We start from the raw sequence: 16,719 nt of genomic DNA on the forward strand, positions 1-16,719 counted from the left end.
TTATGCACTTATTAATAGCCGAGGATCATTATCAAGTGAGTAACTATTTACGTAATCCACTAAGGTTAATATAAGATATTGGTGGTGATGATTGGGGATTGACATGTAACCGACCTATAGTGAGACCTATACAATATAAATTGTATTTGAAAAAATATGTATGAAGTGACAACGAGGATTTGCTTTATAAAAGTATAAAGAAATAATATAATATTACTATATATACTCTAGATGAAACAAAGTAAAATTGAATAACGAACTAGCTAGTTGGTATGGTGCGTGTAAGTTGAGAGTTCAGTTCCTAATTTTATATTTTTTTTAAAAAAAAAGAGAAGGTAACAAAGGGAGCATCCTGAAGGACACAATCATATTCCTCATTTGGAACAGATTTAAAAGGTTAACTATGTGTGCTCACTTGACTTCCTCGCAATAGGCTGAAAGGATCTCCAACTTCAAGATGTGTAATAAGTGGTCCTCCAAATATATATGTTTCCCAAATGATCCCACTCACCAAGTCCTCGTGGCTTTTAACTTTTACGATTATTCTTCCTATCATTTTCTTTTCTTTTTCCTAATTGTTGGTACGATCTAATCATCTTTGTGCTTTGTTTAAGGGTTATATATATTTGTCTTTCAACTTTTTTAGATTTTGATTTTAGTCTCTCCTCATTTTTTTAATAAGTTTTGGTCCATCTTTAATTTTTTATTAGCATTTTCATTCTTTGAATTTCTACTGTTAAATGGAGAGAGTACATATTAAAAAGTACAAAATACTCTTACATAAATTAATATTAAATATTTAAGAAATTAAAAGCATTTTAAAAAATATAAATAATTTAAAATAATATTTTAAAATTAGGATAAAATATAATTTTGATTTTTTTTATAGTCTGTAATTTTAGTCTATATATTTTAAAATAGAAACATTTTATTCTTTATTTTAATAAATTAAGGATGAAAATATTAAATTTTTAAAATAAAGGAGACAGTGTCTCTATTTAAAAATATGAGATCAAAATTATAAATTATTAAAAATAGGATTATGAAAATTGTATTATAACCTTAAAATTATTAGACCTCAAGAATTAGTTAAACTGGGCCTACGATGGGCTACATACGCCATACGCCTACACTCTCCAGTGCCCCGCTAGTTGGATTCAATAAAGAATAGAGAGAATTGCTATTGGCACAAATAACATTGTTATTGGTCTATCAACATTAAAAAATTTCAAAAATATCATCTCACTTTGTATAGGGGAAACAGAGTTACTTTGTACTAGTGTGGGTGCAAAAAATATTATGCAACAAATGTGTGATTCTATTGTAAAATGCACAATACAATTACATTTTTGTTGTACATGTTTTTGGTATCCTACTAGTGCAGCAAAAGTACATTTTTATTATACAAAATGGTTGTAAAAACATTGCACAACAGAATTATAATTGACCTACGAAATAAAGAAAAAAAAATTTCCTGCATAATTTTAGGTCAAATGCAATCACGATTTCGTTGTGAGATGATTTCTACAACACAATGAAATCGTGATTCCAATGGATTGTCAAAAAATACAAATGGAATCACGATTTCGTTAAACAAATTGCATATGAGATCATGATTTTATTATATTGACTAAAATGGAGAAAAAAGTGCACATCAAAAAGAGATTTGTGAGGGAAATAAGAAAGGAAGGAAAAGAGTAAAGAAAGAAAAAGGGCCAATAACAATTGTGGAGGAATTAATATTAATTCTCAAGAATAGAAACTAGATCCCAAAAAAGGGTTATTTGATTGATAAAATTCTCTTACAATTGTGAGATGTATTTTATTTGTCCTCCTTTCCCAAGCACACCATCAAGTTTCATTTGTTTGCAAAGAAAAAGGATAAAAAATGAACAATAAAATGTGTGAAATTCACATTATTATACTATTGAAAAAAGATTATTCTATGTAAGTTAAAATATATTTTCTATGATGATTATTAATCGTTGTCATAGACAACGTTATAAAAAGTCTTTACTTTTTATGATAATTTCATAAAAAATCTTCGTAGACAAAGATATCTTTTTAAGACGATTTTTTAAAATTCATCTTAGAATAATAATTTCTAAAATGATTTGTATAAAATCATCGTAAAGTAATTATATTTATTTATAAAAATACCATTATCTTATATAGTAAGATGATTCTTCAGGAATCATTTTTTTTTAATAGTGTTACCGTCTTCTTTAATTTAAATGTATTTTCGTTTCTTTTTTTTTTTTCTTATTTCTTTCCCCTCAAACCGTGAAAACTCAGTGTTCAACATTTACGATGATACTGTGTAGGACTATGATTTAGGGTAATTATTAAAACATGTGAAAATAAAAATGAATTGTATGACTGAGCTAACGTGAATGACATGTTGAATGACCCATCACATATTTTCTATCTTTCTACTTTACACACGAGTCACGACCATGAAAATTCTAAACACGTCTTAGACTCTGTTTCCCAAACAGTCCAAAGCGATAGCATTGATAGCCCGAAACTGCAGCAATAGCGGGGAAATCCGGGTCAAAGTGTTAAGTTTGGCTACAGATTGTGACAATGAATGTCAACCAAGAAATTGGAATGAATCCTTTCAAGTAGCCAAAGCAAGTCTGGCCCCATACAACTAATGCCAACTGTACCCGACCCGTGTCCACATCGTAGCCACGTGCGTTATTCTTCATTCATATCCACTCACTTCAATTCTCACACTCAATTTCACAACTTCCACTTCACATATTATATAAGCCACTCTACAACCAACTCCACTAAGTGCAAACAAAAACACTCTCAACAAATGAATATTCTCGGACAATCATTCAACGAATCAAACAACGGAAGCTACTCTTGTTCGTCGCCGGAGACTGGTAGCTCCTCTAACATTCCAAACACTTTTCACTCCGACGAGGAAGTGCACACACTAGCTTCGGCGCGTCCTAAGAAACGTGCGGGGCGTCGAATTTTTAAGGAGACAAGACACCCGGTGTACCGAGGAGTACGAAGGAGGAACAACAACAAGTGGGTCTGCGAGGTTCGTGTTCCCAACGACAAGTCCACCAGGATTTGGCTTGGAACGTATCCAGTGCCTGAGATGGCCGCACGTGCGCACGACGTCGCCGCGCTCGCGCTTCGGGGCAAGTCGGCTTGCCTCAACTTCGCCGACTCGGCGTGGCGGCTGCCCTTGCCGGCGTCGACAAATGCGAAGGAGATACGGCGAGTGGCGGCGGCGGCTGCTGTAGCGATTGCGGCGGAAGACAGCTGCGGCGAGCAGTTACAGAATAGTATTGTGAATGATGCCGTTGCTGATGATTGTGAAGTTAGCAGAAGTGACGTCAGCTTTGATGAAGATTCCAATAGCAACAAAGGTTTGAGAGTTTTTTGTGATTTGGATGAAATTACAATGGCAGATGCACCGGTTTTTGAGGACATGCGTGAGTGGCTTCAGAGTATGGCGGATGAGCCTTTAAGATCGCCTACTTTTGTAACATATGTTAATGTTAGGGATGTCTGGAACTTTGTGGAGGATGATGCTGAGGTATCCTTGTGGAGCTTCACAATTTAGTGCGTTTAGTTTGTTCTTTGTCTTCTTTCGTTTTTGGTTTTTGTACATAATTAGGAACGGAGGAGTACGAAAATGTACCAAGACCGAGACGATATAAGGAGCTAGCTATATAGGGAGGATCATAAAACTGTAAGACATTGCAAATTTTCTCATTCAGTTGTTTTTGTAATTCTCATAATCATATAGATAAAGGAAAGGTTTGTAAAATAAATTTTCCATTTTCATCAATATATATATATATATATATATATATATATATATATATATATATATATATATATATATATATATATATATATATATATATATATATATATATATATATATATATATATATGCACGTCTTGCAAAGAAACACGTTTTGCAATCCCCCAGCGGTCGATAAAAAAGATACATATAGATATTGTCTTGTTAAATGGCAGCTGATTGCATAATTCATCATAAACAAATTCAAATTATGCAATCAACAATTAATATGCACGCTGTATGAAACAAAACTTTATTTGCCTTGCATGAAGCAAGTTCCTCTAAGTAAATAATTAAAGGCATCGGATAAGTAACCAGTGTTAAAATACACCACCTCCATTAGACTATTACGAACTTATCTAAGTAAATAAGGACATTAGATATCTTCTAAGCTATAATGATAGAGCTCAAATAAGTTTAGCTCAAATTTTTAAACTTCTCATGCATTTTTCATAAGAGAAATAATATTTTAAAAATTCCTAAATACTATCAAACACCTTTTCATCAACACACATCTCTCTCTCTAACAGATCATATAACTTACTTTTCAATTTCAAAATCCATATTCTTTTAATTTATTTTTATATTCCTACCCTGTGAACTAAGACATCTTTTATTTATTTATTTATTATTATATTATTCATTTTTAAGACATGATTATATCATATTGTTTATCAATAATAGTATTTTTATATGCTTTTGATCCTTCAACTTATGTGTGTGTGTGATTTTATCATATAGCTTTATCAATAATAGTATTTTTATATGTCTTTCCTTAAACGTGTGTGTGTGTTTTTGTTAAGATTAAATGATACTACAAAAGATGCTCAATTAGCATAGTACAATAAGAGTAAACAAATGGAAAAAAAGACATACCCTCACCCTTACCCCAACTGAACGCATACTTTCATATCCCACACCGTACGTGTTACATGAAGGGAACACAACAAATAATGGGCCCCCTCGTAATTTTCTTAATTAGTTTTCAACGATCACTCTTTTAGGTGCAATGAAAAAGGAAAGGAAGTGAACCAAAAGATAAGACAATATAGAATTCAAGAGAACCGAAGAATAGATATTTACTCTTTCAACCTATTAATATTAGCGTGTGAAGGATAGTTTATAGAATAACGTTTATTTTTTAAATGAAATTGAGAAAAATTAAACGAATTAAATTAATATTTTGCAACAGTATTATTTTTTTAATTTGCAAGAATGAAAAATAAATACCATAGAATTTATAATAATTCACGAATCATATTCCATCACCTGAATTAAACCCTTTAATTTTTACAATAACATTATTATCATCATTGTTCACTTTTGAGTTCAAAAGAATATTTCTTTTGAATTTACTATTGAATAAATGTTATGAAGGTTGTAACAACATTTTTAATAGAATTAATGTACATGAAATTCAGCAATCAGTCAAAAAGATATTGTTAATATTCTTCTTAAATACTTTGTATAAAACACAAATTAAGAACTTGATATTAGCTTCTTCTTTTTTGGTTATTTTTGTCATCATATTAATATTGATGATTAAAACAAAATAGAGGAATACTATCAACAATACTTGATAACTGCAAAATTTGATAATCAATTTTGACTAAAAATGATTGTAATTTCTTTACTTTATTGTTGTTTTTAATGAAATAATAAAGAAATTAATATCTTTGTAATTTTTTATTAGCAGAAGCTAAAAGAAGAAGATTTCAAGTGCTTTAGAGGAAAATTGATGCAAAAATTGAAAGAAAAAACCTTGAAGAAAAATTGGAAGAATTGAATAGCTTGCTTAGTGCACACCCTTACTAAGCGGGTAAGCTCACGTTTAGCGCGAATAAGGCCCATGAAGAAGCTCAAAGGCGCATTTAGTGTGAAATTCCGCACTAAACACGAAGTCAGCGTAAAAAGTAAGTTACCTTAGTCCTATAAAAGGAGTAGGAAGCAGAAAAGAATTGATTTAAAACCCTTCAAACCCAACCAATATCTATCCAAACTCCCTTTACCTGTAGGAATACATCTTGGATCTGTCGATTGTGTTATGGCCAAAGTCCTACTCATGGTCACTTGGTGGAATTAGGAGAAGTGGTAGGTATTATTGTAGGCCAATCCATTGGAGAACCGGACACTCAACTAACATTAAGAACTTTTCATATTGGCGGAGTATTCACTGGAGGTACTGTAGAACAGGTGCGAGCACCTTATAATGGAAAAATTCAATTTAATGAAGATTTGGTTCATCCTACATGTACACATCATGAGCATCCTGCTTTTCTATGTTATATAGACTTGTATTTTACTATTGAAAGAAACAACCTACACATCGGGATATCAATCCCTAGACCACCCCGAAGACTCATAACTCTTTAATGAATACATCATAAGCCTGAGTATCTCTAACAGGGGAAATCCTCTTTCTATGTTCATTATCCCATTTTCTTTCTCTGTCCATCCCTTTTCTTCTATCCACAACAATCCTTAAAGTGTAAAGTTTCTCATGACAATCAAAGACTAAACCCCCTTAGTTAGGGTCTGATAGACCTAAAAAGACCAAAAGATATATTGTATGCTTCATATCTATCAATGCAAACATGTATTTTCTTTCCTATTATTCTTTCTTATTTTAAATTTCATATATCATTCATCCTTGTATCATCTTTAAGGGTTAGGCGCTCGAAAGAGGATAATCCTTATTAGAAATACAAGGAAGATCTTATATGCATCAATTTTAGGAATTAGTCGTTCGAAAAAGGATAATTTTTAATATAACTCAGAGGAAGGGGTATCTTTAATAAAATCATGGTAGTCATAAGGTGATTGCATTATGTCCATGCATTAAAACAAACTTCTAGAATTAGAACTTAATGCATTTTATCTATTGAGTCTTTGCAAAGACGTTTGAGAGATAAATATGTAAGATAGATTTGACATCATGAGGCATGAGGAGCATGTATTCTAATAGATGTGAGTAGGGAAAATTTACCTAATTCATAGAGAAAAATCTAAAATAATACATATTAGGCAAATAAGACATGCTAGGTCCCAACATTATCACATTTTGAATTTATCTTTTTATCATTATCTTTATCTTTTACTTTTCTCATCTTATCTATTTTATCTTCTACATTTCTTATCTTTTACTTTAATCTCTTATCTCTTTAATTTTTATCTTATCTCCTAATCTTTTATTTTAAATTTCTTATCCTTTTTCTCTCTTATTTTCTTTAAATTTTACATTTAAATTTCTTATCTCTGACTTATAAATTGAGTTTACATTAATCTAAGTACAAATAAAGTCCATCTAAATTGATGTAATTGACAATGAGTTAACAATACTTTTATGTGTTTTATGACTTTAATACATATTTTATTAGTTTAGATTACTTGGGACGCAATTTTCTTAAGAAAATTTATTAAATAAATAAGAAAAATCATAAAAATTTAATTATTAATAAGGAGTATGTTAGAAATTAAGAATATATTGATACTTGACAGAATTTGTCAAATATGCATTAAAAGATTACAAGTAAAATTAAAGTTAAGAAAAATTAATAATAAATAACATATATAATAGTGTTAAAGAATTTTAAAATTCTTATTGTTTATTTTAAATTTCTCATTTGAAAATTTGATTCTTAGTCTTACCCTTGTTTATCGGCTTTTGCCAATTTTAAAATGTGTTCAATTCTTTTATTAACCAGAAAAAAAGAAAGGAATCGGAAAGAAATACTAAAAAGAAAACGATGAGATGACTGTGGGGACTCGCAAGTCAACAGGAGGATCAGAAACACGTGGCACGTGCCTAAGCGCATGGAGAGAAATTAGGGAGGGAAGGAAGGGTCAACTAGGAGTCTACTGGCAGTCCAAAGCAGCCAGTATCCTACTATTAGTTGTTTAACTCACTACACAACAAACTTCAAATTGAGCCAATAACAATAAAATTAATCCCTCTCCAGATTCAAATTTTTATGAATATCAATTAAGAAGCATCCAAGCTTCTTCTTTCTCACACTTCATTAAACTCATATTTTTCATCGCATGCACTTCAACCTCTAAATTTCTCTTCTTCCCACACATTATTTTTATTATCTCACAGACTGTGTTTAGTGTTGAGATTTTGAGATCTTCACCGCCGAACCTTCTTAAGTCTTTCCTTTCTGTGCAGTTCTTCAACAATATATATATATATATAGTCCCTAAGTATCTCTATATTTCTACACCATTACTCGCTTTTCTTCTCTCCTTAGTCCCTAGCTACCTTAAATTTGTTCAATTAACTTTCCTTACATATTATATGGCTTCTAGTGGTGCCACACCTCTGTGTAATAATCATTCTCTAATACATCTCCCAAAACGCTCCGTTTTGCTGAAGGACTACCTGAGGGATGACCTCAGTTCGTGTTCAACGAACGGTTTCAAATCGTTCCCGCGCCGACAATGCTGCACCACCGTGGGATTCTTCGGGGAGAAAGATCTCCAGCTCCAACGCAAAAGAAGGAGCACGCTCCCTCGACGACGATCCACAACCATATCGGCCTTGCAGAGAGCTTCTGGAGCAGTAATCAACGCGATAAAGTCACTGCCGCCGTTGTCACAAAAGAGTGGTAAAGCGAAGAAAGGTGTTGCCGGTGTTCTTTGTAGAAGCTTCTCGAGGAAGGTTTTGAGTAGAAGATTCTGGAGGAAAGCGGCGGCGAGGGAAGAGGGAAACGAAGATGTGCCGCGGAGGAGGAGATCTTTCCATGAACTCATCATGCTGGATCATGAGGAGCATCGTAAAGCGACGTCGTTGAATGAGGATAGTACTACCGTGTTCGCTGCGCATGCCCCGAGCGTGACCACCTCTTCCGCTTGTGGCAGTGAAAGCTGGGGAGACAGCGAGTTCACTTTTACATCTGCCGGTGCTTCTTCTTCCTCTGAGAGCTCCAACGAGAATTACCTCGTACTTGAGGGTACCGAAGAGGGTGCGCCCCATCACAAGGTGGAAGAAGTAGTAACTAAGGTAAGTAATCTTTTTTAAGTTGTCTTTGGTGTATGGATTCTGTACTAATAAGTCGGTGATTGGTTTGTTGGTTATAATGGGATTGCACCTGATTTTCTTGAATAAGTTTTTTCGTTTGAATTTTTTCATGAAAAAAAAGTGATTAAAAAAATTATATTAAAAATGATTAGATTTTTTAAGAAAGATTAATCGATAAATATTTCGAAATAATAACATTTATACCCAAACAAAAGGTGTTAGGTGGGTTAATTAGAACATTGGAGATTTCGGGGGTTCGGTGGCTTTTACAAGAAGCTAGTTCAAAAATTTAAAGACCATGAATGGCTTTTAAATCGGAGCCATCTGTTTTACATTAATTAGTAAGACAAACATTTTTATAATGCAAAATTCAAAATTGATGATTAGTTCAGAAGTTAACTATTTTAAAGTAAGAAAAACACACTTTAAAAATTTAAAATCTTAACAATGGTTGATATTATAATATTCTTTTGCATGTACGTCTTAAATATTATTAAAATCTTTAATTATTAATTTTAATTAATGATCATAAGTAGTATATATTGCGTTGGAGGATACGATTCCCTTGATTAATCATGCATGGGGTTTTTTTTTGGTAAACCATGCATGTGCAAATCAAATCAACTTGGGAAGCACAGCTGGTAATGTGGTTTGCACGTGCATGGTGTGGTGGTTTTTGAAACTCACTGCAATTACTGACACTAAGGCTAGGACTGGTCATTTAAATCAAAATGCATTAAATAAAGAAAATAGTGTGTTTTAATAAATAGATAGTATATAAACTCCAAAATGAATTGCCCGTAGATTCAGGAAATGTCAACCTAGTTGGAATCGCTTTAATCCCCATCCGTTCTTTTGCCTAAAGAAAATGAATTCCACGTAAAAATTTAAGTACAAAGTTGGTTTTTCATGGTGAAGTTTTGTTGACTTCACTCTGATTGTTTGAACTCTTGCCTTAATAAAATGTCAGTTGTATTTATCAAATGAAAATACGAGATTAGTTAACCTGTTCTCATGAAACAGGAATATTGGCCGAATGATGAGAAGGAACAATTTAGTCCTGAATCAATACTAGATTGCCCGTTTGAAGATGAAGAAGATATTTACAAGTCTCAAATCAATTCCACTTCCATTACTCTTTCCTTTTCTCAAGGTAATGCCCCCTCTCTCTCCCTCTCAACAACAAAATACCACAAAAATTGATGAAGATTTGTTTTGCAGCATAAATACATGCTTTTTCTCTGACAAATGAATGAAAGTGTGTATATTTAATGATGTAATTACAGGAAGGAAACACAAGCATATGCACAAAAGATGCCATTTTGAAAGTGTGGTTCCACTGGAGCCAGTGGTTTTAGAGAAAATGTTCGCGCGGTTAGAGCTGGAGGATGAACCACACAACCATTATACAAAACAATGTTCCCGCTTATTAGTGCCAAAAGTGCGTGCCCAAAACAACTTGCGTCGTGACAACAATCACAACCATGAGGACAATGCTCGTGATCTTCTCAACTTCGTTAAAAGGTCAATTACACCCAACAGTTTGATAACAAAGGCAGAGAACCTGCTGTTTGATTACTTCAAGCAGAGTATTGAGGAAAACAAAGACATTGATTATTCAAAGAAGCTTCAAATTTGCAAGGTAGCTGAAGATTGGATAAATGGACAACCCCAAGAAATGTATTTGGGTTGGGAAGTGCAAGGAGGAAGGTGTGTCTACATTAGGGAGATGGATAAGTGTGAGGAGTGGAAGAGCTCTGATCAAGACATACAACAATTGGGTCAGGAGCTGGCAAACGAGGTGTTCACTAATTTGGTGAATGAGTTCACACTTGAACTCACGTCATGTGCTAGCCACTAATGAGATGTTGCAAGTATCTTCCTCCATTGTTTTTTTTTTTTTTTTTTTTGCTTTTTACATTAATTGTATTAGCCTCTTCTCCCTGTCTCGGGGACACGGGATGCTAAATTTTGGAAGGAACTATTAGGGGAAATTTTGGTTTTAGTTATGATGTTTTTCTTCCCCATATCCTGCATAAATATTACGACTTGGGAGAAACCAATTAAGTGCATGTATGGATACCTAAAGAGATTTGATTTTAGCTTTCAAAATCACGAAGAATAATTGAAAAATCAGAAGAAATAAAAAGTTACTTTGTCAGTGCCGTGAAAAAAAAAGCAAGGTGTAGTTACCATACTGCTCAATCAAACATACACTGAATTCATCTTCTCCAACAAGCAATAACAACAATGACGCTAGATGTGTTGATGATAAATAGTTGACTGAGGAGATCAAATTAATATATATATATATATATATATATATATATATATATATATATATATAAATAGAATAAAATCTTCCCAACATGTATATATGAACTCTTAGTAACTTAATTACTTTCAACGATTGAGAAATTGTATTTGTACAAACGGAATATACAAAATAAAAAGAAATAAGATGAGAAGAAAAAGAAATGTGAGATGAGCTAGTTAATGTGACAAAGAAATAAAGAAAATGATATGAAAATGATGTATCAATTTATTTATAAATAATATATCTTTTTCTATAATTATTCTATGCAATCAACAAACCGTTATCATATTAGTTAAGGTACACACATAAAGAATTAAATAAACGTAAAATGTTTTATATTAAAAATATAAAAATATTTAACATTTGCACATGACAAAAGCTAGACCACTTGAGGTGCAACAAAAGGGGCGAAAAATTTATGCCAGCATGAAATAAGTAAATAATATGTCCTAAAAAATAAAAGAAGTTATGCCTGAAACCTTCGTTGAAAATAATTAATAGTTGAGTTGAATAAAAGAAGTTATGCCTCAAATTGATTATAATCAATTTCATTGGTGGACTTAATTTCATCATATTATAAATATTTTTGAGTTGAATAAATACCTATAATTCTAAAGGAAAAAGAAATTGTATAATATATTGGATACTTAAATTAAAGAGTTTAAACTCAAGATAAAATTAGTTATTAATAGATTATAGATATTATTTGTTGCTTGCAATTTTGAGATTTTAACAGTATTTTCAATGTAACAGAAACTTATATGATCACACAATAAGTCAAAACTGGGATTAGAATTTATCTTACGAAGTTAATTGAAAAACCAACTAAGACTTAATTAGACTCTAACTCTTTACCCATTAATACTTTTAGTTAATCAAAATGGGCAAACTCAAGTTAGAGGGTGTGCACATAAGTGTATGCCCATAAATTATATACAAGCAAGTTTAGGTCAGTATGAATAATGAGCTCAGGATTAATACTTAGGCAATTGCTTCCTGCACCTATATCTTTGCTTCCTACACTTAATCCGGATTGAAAAATTACATTTTGGATTAGGCTTTTCAGAATGCAAAAGTTTACATTCTGGAAGGCTATTCCATAATGTAATTTTACATTCTAGATTAGCCTTTCTGGAAGCTTAAAATGGTACACGAAGTAATTATGGATGTGCAGGAAGCAATTGCCTTAAATCAAACAACAGCATGCAGCTTTGTACAGAATATACTGTTTTGATGTGTCATCCATTTTAAGCAAATCTTAAAGCTATTTCTCTTCTCTCTATACAAATACTCATATCAATAGTGCAACTTCATAATGAAGTCACATTAATTTGTAAAATAAAATACCTTGGTCAAATAACATTGAATGTAAGAAAAATTGAACTAATGTGCTAAATAAATGTTTTTGTCATTTACTCCTTATACTTTATTTTATTTTAGTTCAAAGTTATACCTTATACTGTAAGTGAAGCTTATGCCTCTGTTTACTTTTAAAGATTAGTTGCTAAGCTTCTATCTTTAATTTGTAGGAAATCAAAGCTCTGATCCCTCTAACCATGGCCACTCAGATGATATGGATGATGGTGAGAAGTGGATGCTTTTGCCCTTTGCTGTTCCTGTTAGTTTATTGTTTTAATGTTTCAACAATTACTTCATTGCATGTACAGATCATCCTGTTCACCTTTGCATTGTGTGTTTGATTTCACTAACAGTTCCATTTTGTATGTGCTGGAAATTTCCATCAGTGATTTACCAACTAGTGCGCTAGAAGTTCCCATTGGAAAATGTAAAAATCTTTATATTAACAATGTATCAAAATTAAACTCATAATAATATGATAAAATATTTAAAAATGATTGTCCTGAAAATTATTCTCTGTCACTTGTCTTTGCAGTAAAGACCTAAATTAGTACAAAAACCACTAGGACACATTAACTACTAACAAAAATTGAACTCATAAGAGGTCCATAACAAGTCACACCTTGAATCACATTCATCCTTTTGTTAACTAAGCTCCCTTAATGGATATGCAAACTTAGTACCTGAAATTACATAACGGGCAATGATCAAATATGTTTGTCTATTGTGTGTGTGTGTGTTTCCATGTCTTATTTCCGAATTAAAATTAGAGGACACCGCATGGTAGTGGAGATAGACATTAGACAATGTCATATTCATGGTCTGAATTACCTATCTAACTTTATCTGCATTAAATATATTTGCTTGAAGTTTTACCATCCTGATTGACCTGGATAACGAAATGTCAGGAAGTTTTATGTAGTTTACATGATTATGCAAGGTGAATATACTTGTATAGAAAAAGAAAACGAGGACGAATAGTGCATCACTATTGCAATTGTTGAAAACTATGAAGTCTATACACCCAATGTTGTTTGGGACTTGTTTGATACCTTTCCTCGCAGGGAACAACTATAAGTGGTAGGCTGTGATAAAAAAAAAATATCCCTTTGAATCATCCCCCTTTTTATGGATCTAGTAATGTCCTTTTGTAGTATCTTTCGATTCATACATGAGCCTTTTAGAATTGCTTTCTGATTCAATCAATTTTAATGATTCCATGCATATTATAAAACTTTTACACTTGATTTGACTCTTATGAGTGTCAAATGAACGTTAAAAGGTAATATTTCCCCTATAAATTTCGTTAAAGGCGGTACGTGCAGAATGTTCAGTTATATTCTCAACACTATTTATATTAGACCTTTTGTATTTGACTCTTAATTCCGTCTGCAGTTGGAAATCTGTATTTGCCTTTAATTAAAAGGCTACCAAATTATATGTCTGTATTTGCTTTGGTGTTGAACTTTTGAATTTCTGACATTTATTCAGTGTTTCAATATGTCAAAGGCCATACAAAACTGAAGTTGAAAGTTTACCAAAAAAATTAAGTTACCTTCTAGAAACTTTGAATTGTTGGTTCAATTTACACCTCAATTTTGTTTTCTTTTACTTTAAGTTATATTGTTTTTCTGCAGCATGTTGGAGTCTATTCAAGTATATATGAAGTTAGACAAAGATCTATTGCTGGAGATCTGTTATAACCGTACAAGTCTGTTTGTACTCTTCACAAATTGAAAAGGAATATGAGTGTTTTGTCACTTTAGTTTCCAAAAGGAGAATTGAATTTTCCTGTCAATTATTACTTCCTAGAAAATAAACAAAGAAACTATTTTTTGTTATAACAGTTATAACTTGTATTTGTGTAGAATCTACTGTGCATAATGCATCCAGTAACTAACTTACTATAGACTATGAGATAAGGACTTGCATATACCATCATCTCGTTCATACAATTGTTGAATAGATAATGCAATAGACACTACAAATCTTATCTAAGCGGTAAGTATAACATCACACAAATTACATAGCTAGCTCAAATCTAAAAGGTTTATGGTCGAGGCTGTTTACATAAGAAATAAGAAATAAGAAATAAGAAATAATATATACTATACACTAGAGACTGGTTAAGAAAACAAAGTAAAAAGTAATAAAAAAATTGAAATCGTTATTTGAATGTACAGTATTTTTAAAAGGATCTTGCTTAGATTAAGAAATTAAAATAAAAAAATATTTATTATGTAAATCATAAGACAACATAAATTTTTGTTAACAATGAAAAAATAATACTCTTAAGATATTGTTTAACATTTTTTTTAAAATTACTAGTAATTGAGAGTATTTAATAGAACGTATTAAATGTCCATAACCAATGACAATTGACAGATACATGAGACATTATAAAGACATTAAATCGCCGCAAAACAACGATATGGTATTATTGTGCTATTAATTCCATTACCCAGTAACCTAGCTACTCTAACCGTATTCAATTGTGTCCATTAAAGAACTTATTGTTTCTCTTTTTCTTTTTCCCCGTTTTGAAGTTATGTGAAACTTACTTTATTTAACAAGCTAAAAATCGAATCCCGTGAACCATATCCTCTAATAATGTGGCCAAGACTTGGCTCAAATGTTGTCTTGTCCCCACAGATGGAATAAAGACAGGCACGATGTAGGGCAAGTATTTTCATCCATACGAGCTTTGATCAATGCAGCTACCTGAATTTTGGTATAACTTTGATCAATCTAAAAGATAAGGTATTATTGGACTACTCATACTGAAGTCGTTGTTGGATCTCATTATGGAATTTTTCCTCTCAGCTTGTTGAAAGTTGAAACGATCAAACAATTATTATTGCTGATTGAACATTTATAATTATAAAGCTTTGATGAGTCTCCAAATTAGAGCGTCACACTAATTTGTGGTAATTGGCATAGACCGAATATATTACACCCTTCCATTTGTATTTCTCTGGATGATGGACGAAATTTTTGAGTTCTTTAGTTTTTTTTCCTTTTCTTAATGGACTTCTATATAAAATTTCAGCAATTGTTATTTATAAACATCATAACATGACACATAAATCTCTTGTAATGGTAAAAAAAAATTAAGAAATGATATCTTTGAGCAACAAGCGTAAAAAGAACTCTATTATTTTACCTTATTACTTGATGAAATTATAAACACAATCAAAGTCATTAAATGAAATCTCAATACAATGGTGGTGTATCTACAATTGTAGTAAAATAAACTTAAATGTATAAAATGAAAAAAAATAATTTTGTGTCTTAATCTTAATTATTAGATTCAGCTCAAGGATGTTCAAGGTTTGAGGGAAAAACTACAGTAGGACATTTACTTATTTAAAATTTATTTAATACTCAAATCTCGTCAATCAATATCCAATATAATAGATATTTATAAATAATTATGAAAATAATTATTATAATTATACTAATTTTGGAAAATTTTAAAACAATTTTAAATTCTCATATTTTTATATTTATATTAATGATCAAACTATTTTCTGTTATCTGTAACAAACAACTATGTACTCTGAAATAAATCAAACTTTACTCTTTTTTTCTGACAGCAAATCAAACTTCACTTAAATATCATTTAATGTATTTCATTTAAATTACAAGTACAAAGACAGAAAATATGTACTGTTGACATGTGTTTCCTCGCTCATACATCTGAAAATTAAAGGCCCTTAATTTTGCATTCAATCACAATTTCCATTTCAAGAATGGCCAGAATAAGATATTTATCTTTGTGAATGTTTATTTTTCCTATTTCAATCAAACTATGATACATACACAAAGCTAATAACTAAGAAAGAATGCTACATTTTATAAGAGATAGAAGTATTTTACGTACATGCGTTATTTTTTAACTAGAAAAGGAAAAAAAAAAGATAGAGAAGTGAAAAGAGATAGATTTATACCGAGAAAGAGTGGCAATGAGAAAACAAAAAGGATTTTATATATATATATATATATATATATATATATATATATATATATATATATATTTCCCCATCAAACAAGTTGTATTGTACGTGAAGGCAGTTATTAGGTGCAATTATCAAAACTCAACTGTCTTCCAAAAAAATTATGTGTTCTACAATTTTTCATTAATTTGGTACTATATATTTGCAAGGCAAAGACATCGGAAGGTGATTT

General features: G+C 31.4%; 2 protein-coding genes across 2 annotated transcripts; both read left to right on the top strand.

The window, feature by feature from the left end:
- The first annotated feature begins 2,746 nt into the window (after nucleotides 1-2,746).
- LOC100795696 (dehydration-responsive element-binding protein 1F) lies at nucleotides 2,747-3,796 on the top strand. The gene has a single exon (XM_003525492.5). The coding sequence runs from the start codon at nucleotides 2,825-2,827 to the stop codon at nucleotides 3,587-3,589; it is 765 nt and encodes a 254-aa protein (XP_003525540.1). The 5' UTR covers nucleotides 2,747-2,824; the 3' UTR covers nucleotides 3,590-3,796.
- A 4,128-nt stretch (nucleotides 3,797-7,924) lies between these two features.
- LOC102663212 (uncharacterized) lies at nucleotides 7,925-11,015 on the top strand. The gene is made up of 3 exons (XM_006580589.4): nucleotides 7,925-8,837; nucleotides 9,879-10,008; nucleotides 10,142-11,015. The coding sequence occupies exons 1-3, from the start codon at nucleotides 8,133-8,135 to the stop codon at nucleotides 10,714-10,716; spliced, it is 1,410 nt and encodes a 469-aa protein (XP_006580652.1). The 5' UTR covers nucleotides 7,925-8,132; the 3' UTR covers nucleotides 10,717-11,015.
- The last annotated feature ends 5,704 nt before the right edge of the window (nucleotides 11,016-16,719 follow it).

The sequence above is a fragment of the Glycine max genome, chromosome 5 (genome assembly GCF_000004515.6).
Source record: "Glycine max cultivar Williams 82 chromosome 5, Glycine_max_v4.0, whole genome shotgun sequence".
In the NCBI taxonomy this organism is placed as follows: Eukaryota; Viridiplantae; Streptophyta; class Magnoliopsida; order Fabales; family Fabaceae; genus Glycine; species Glycine max.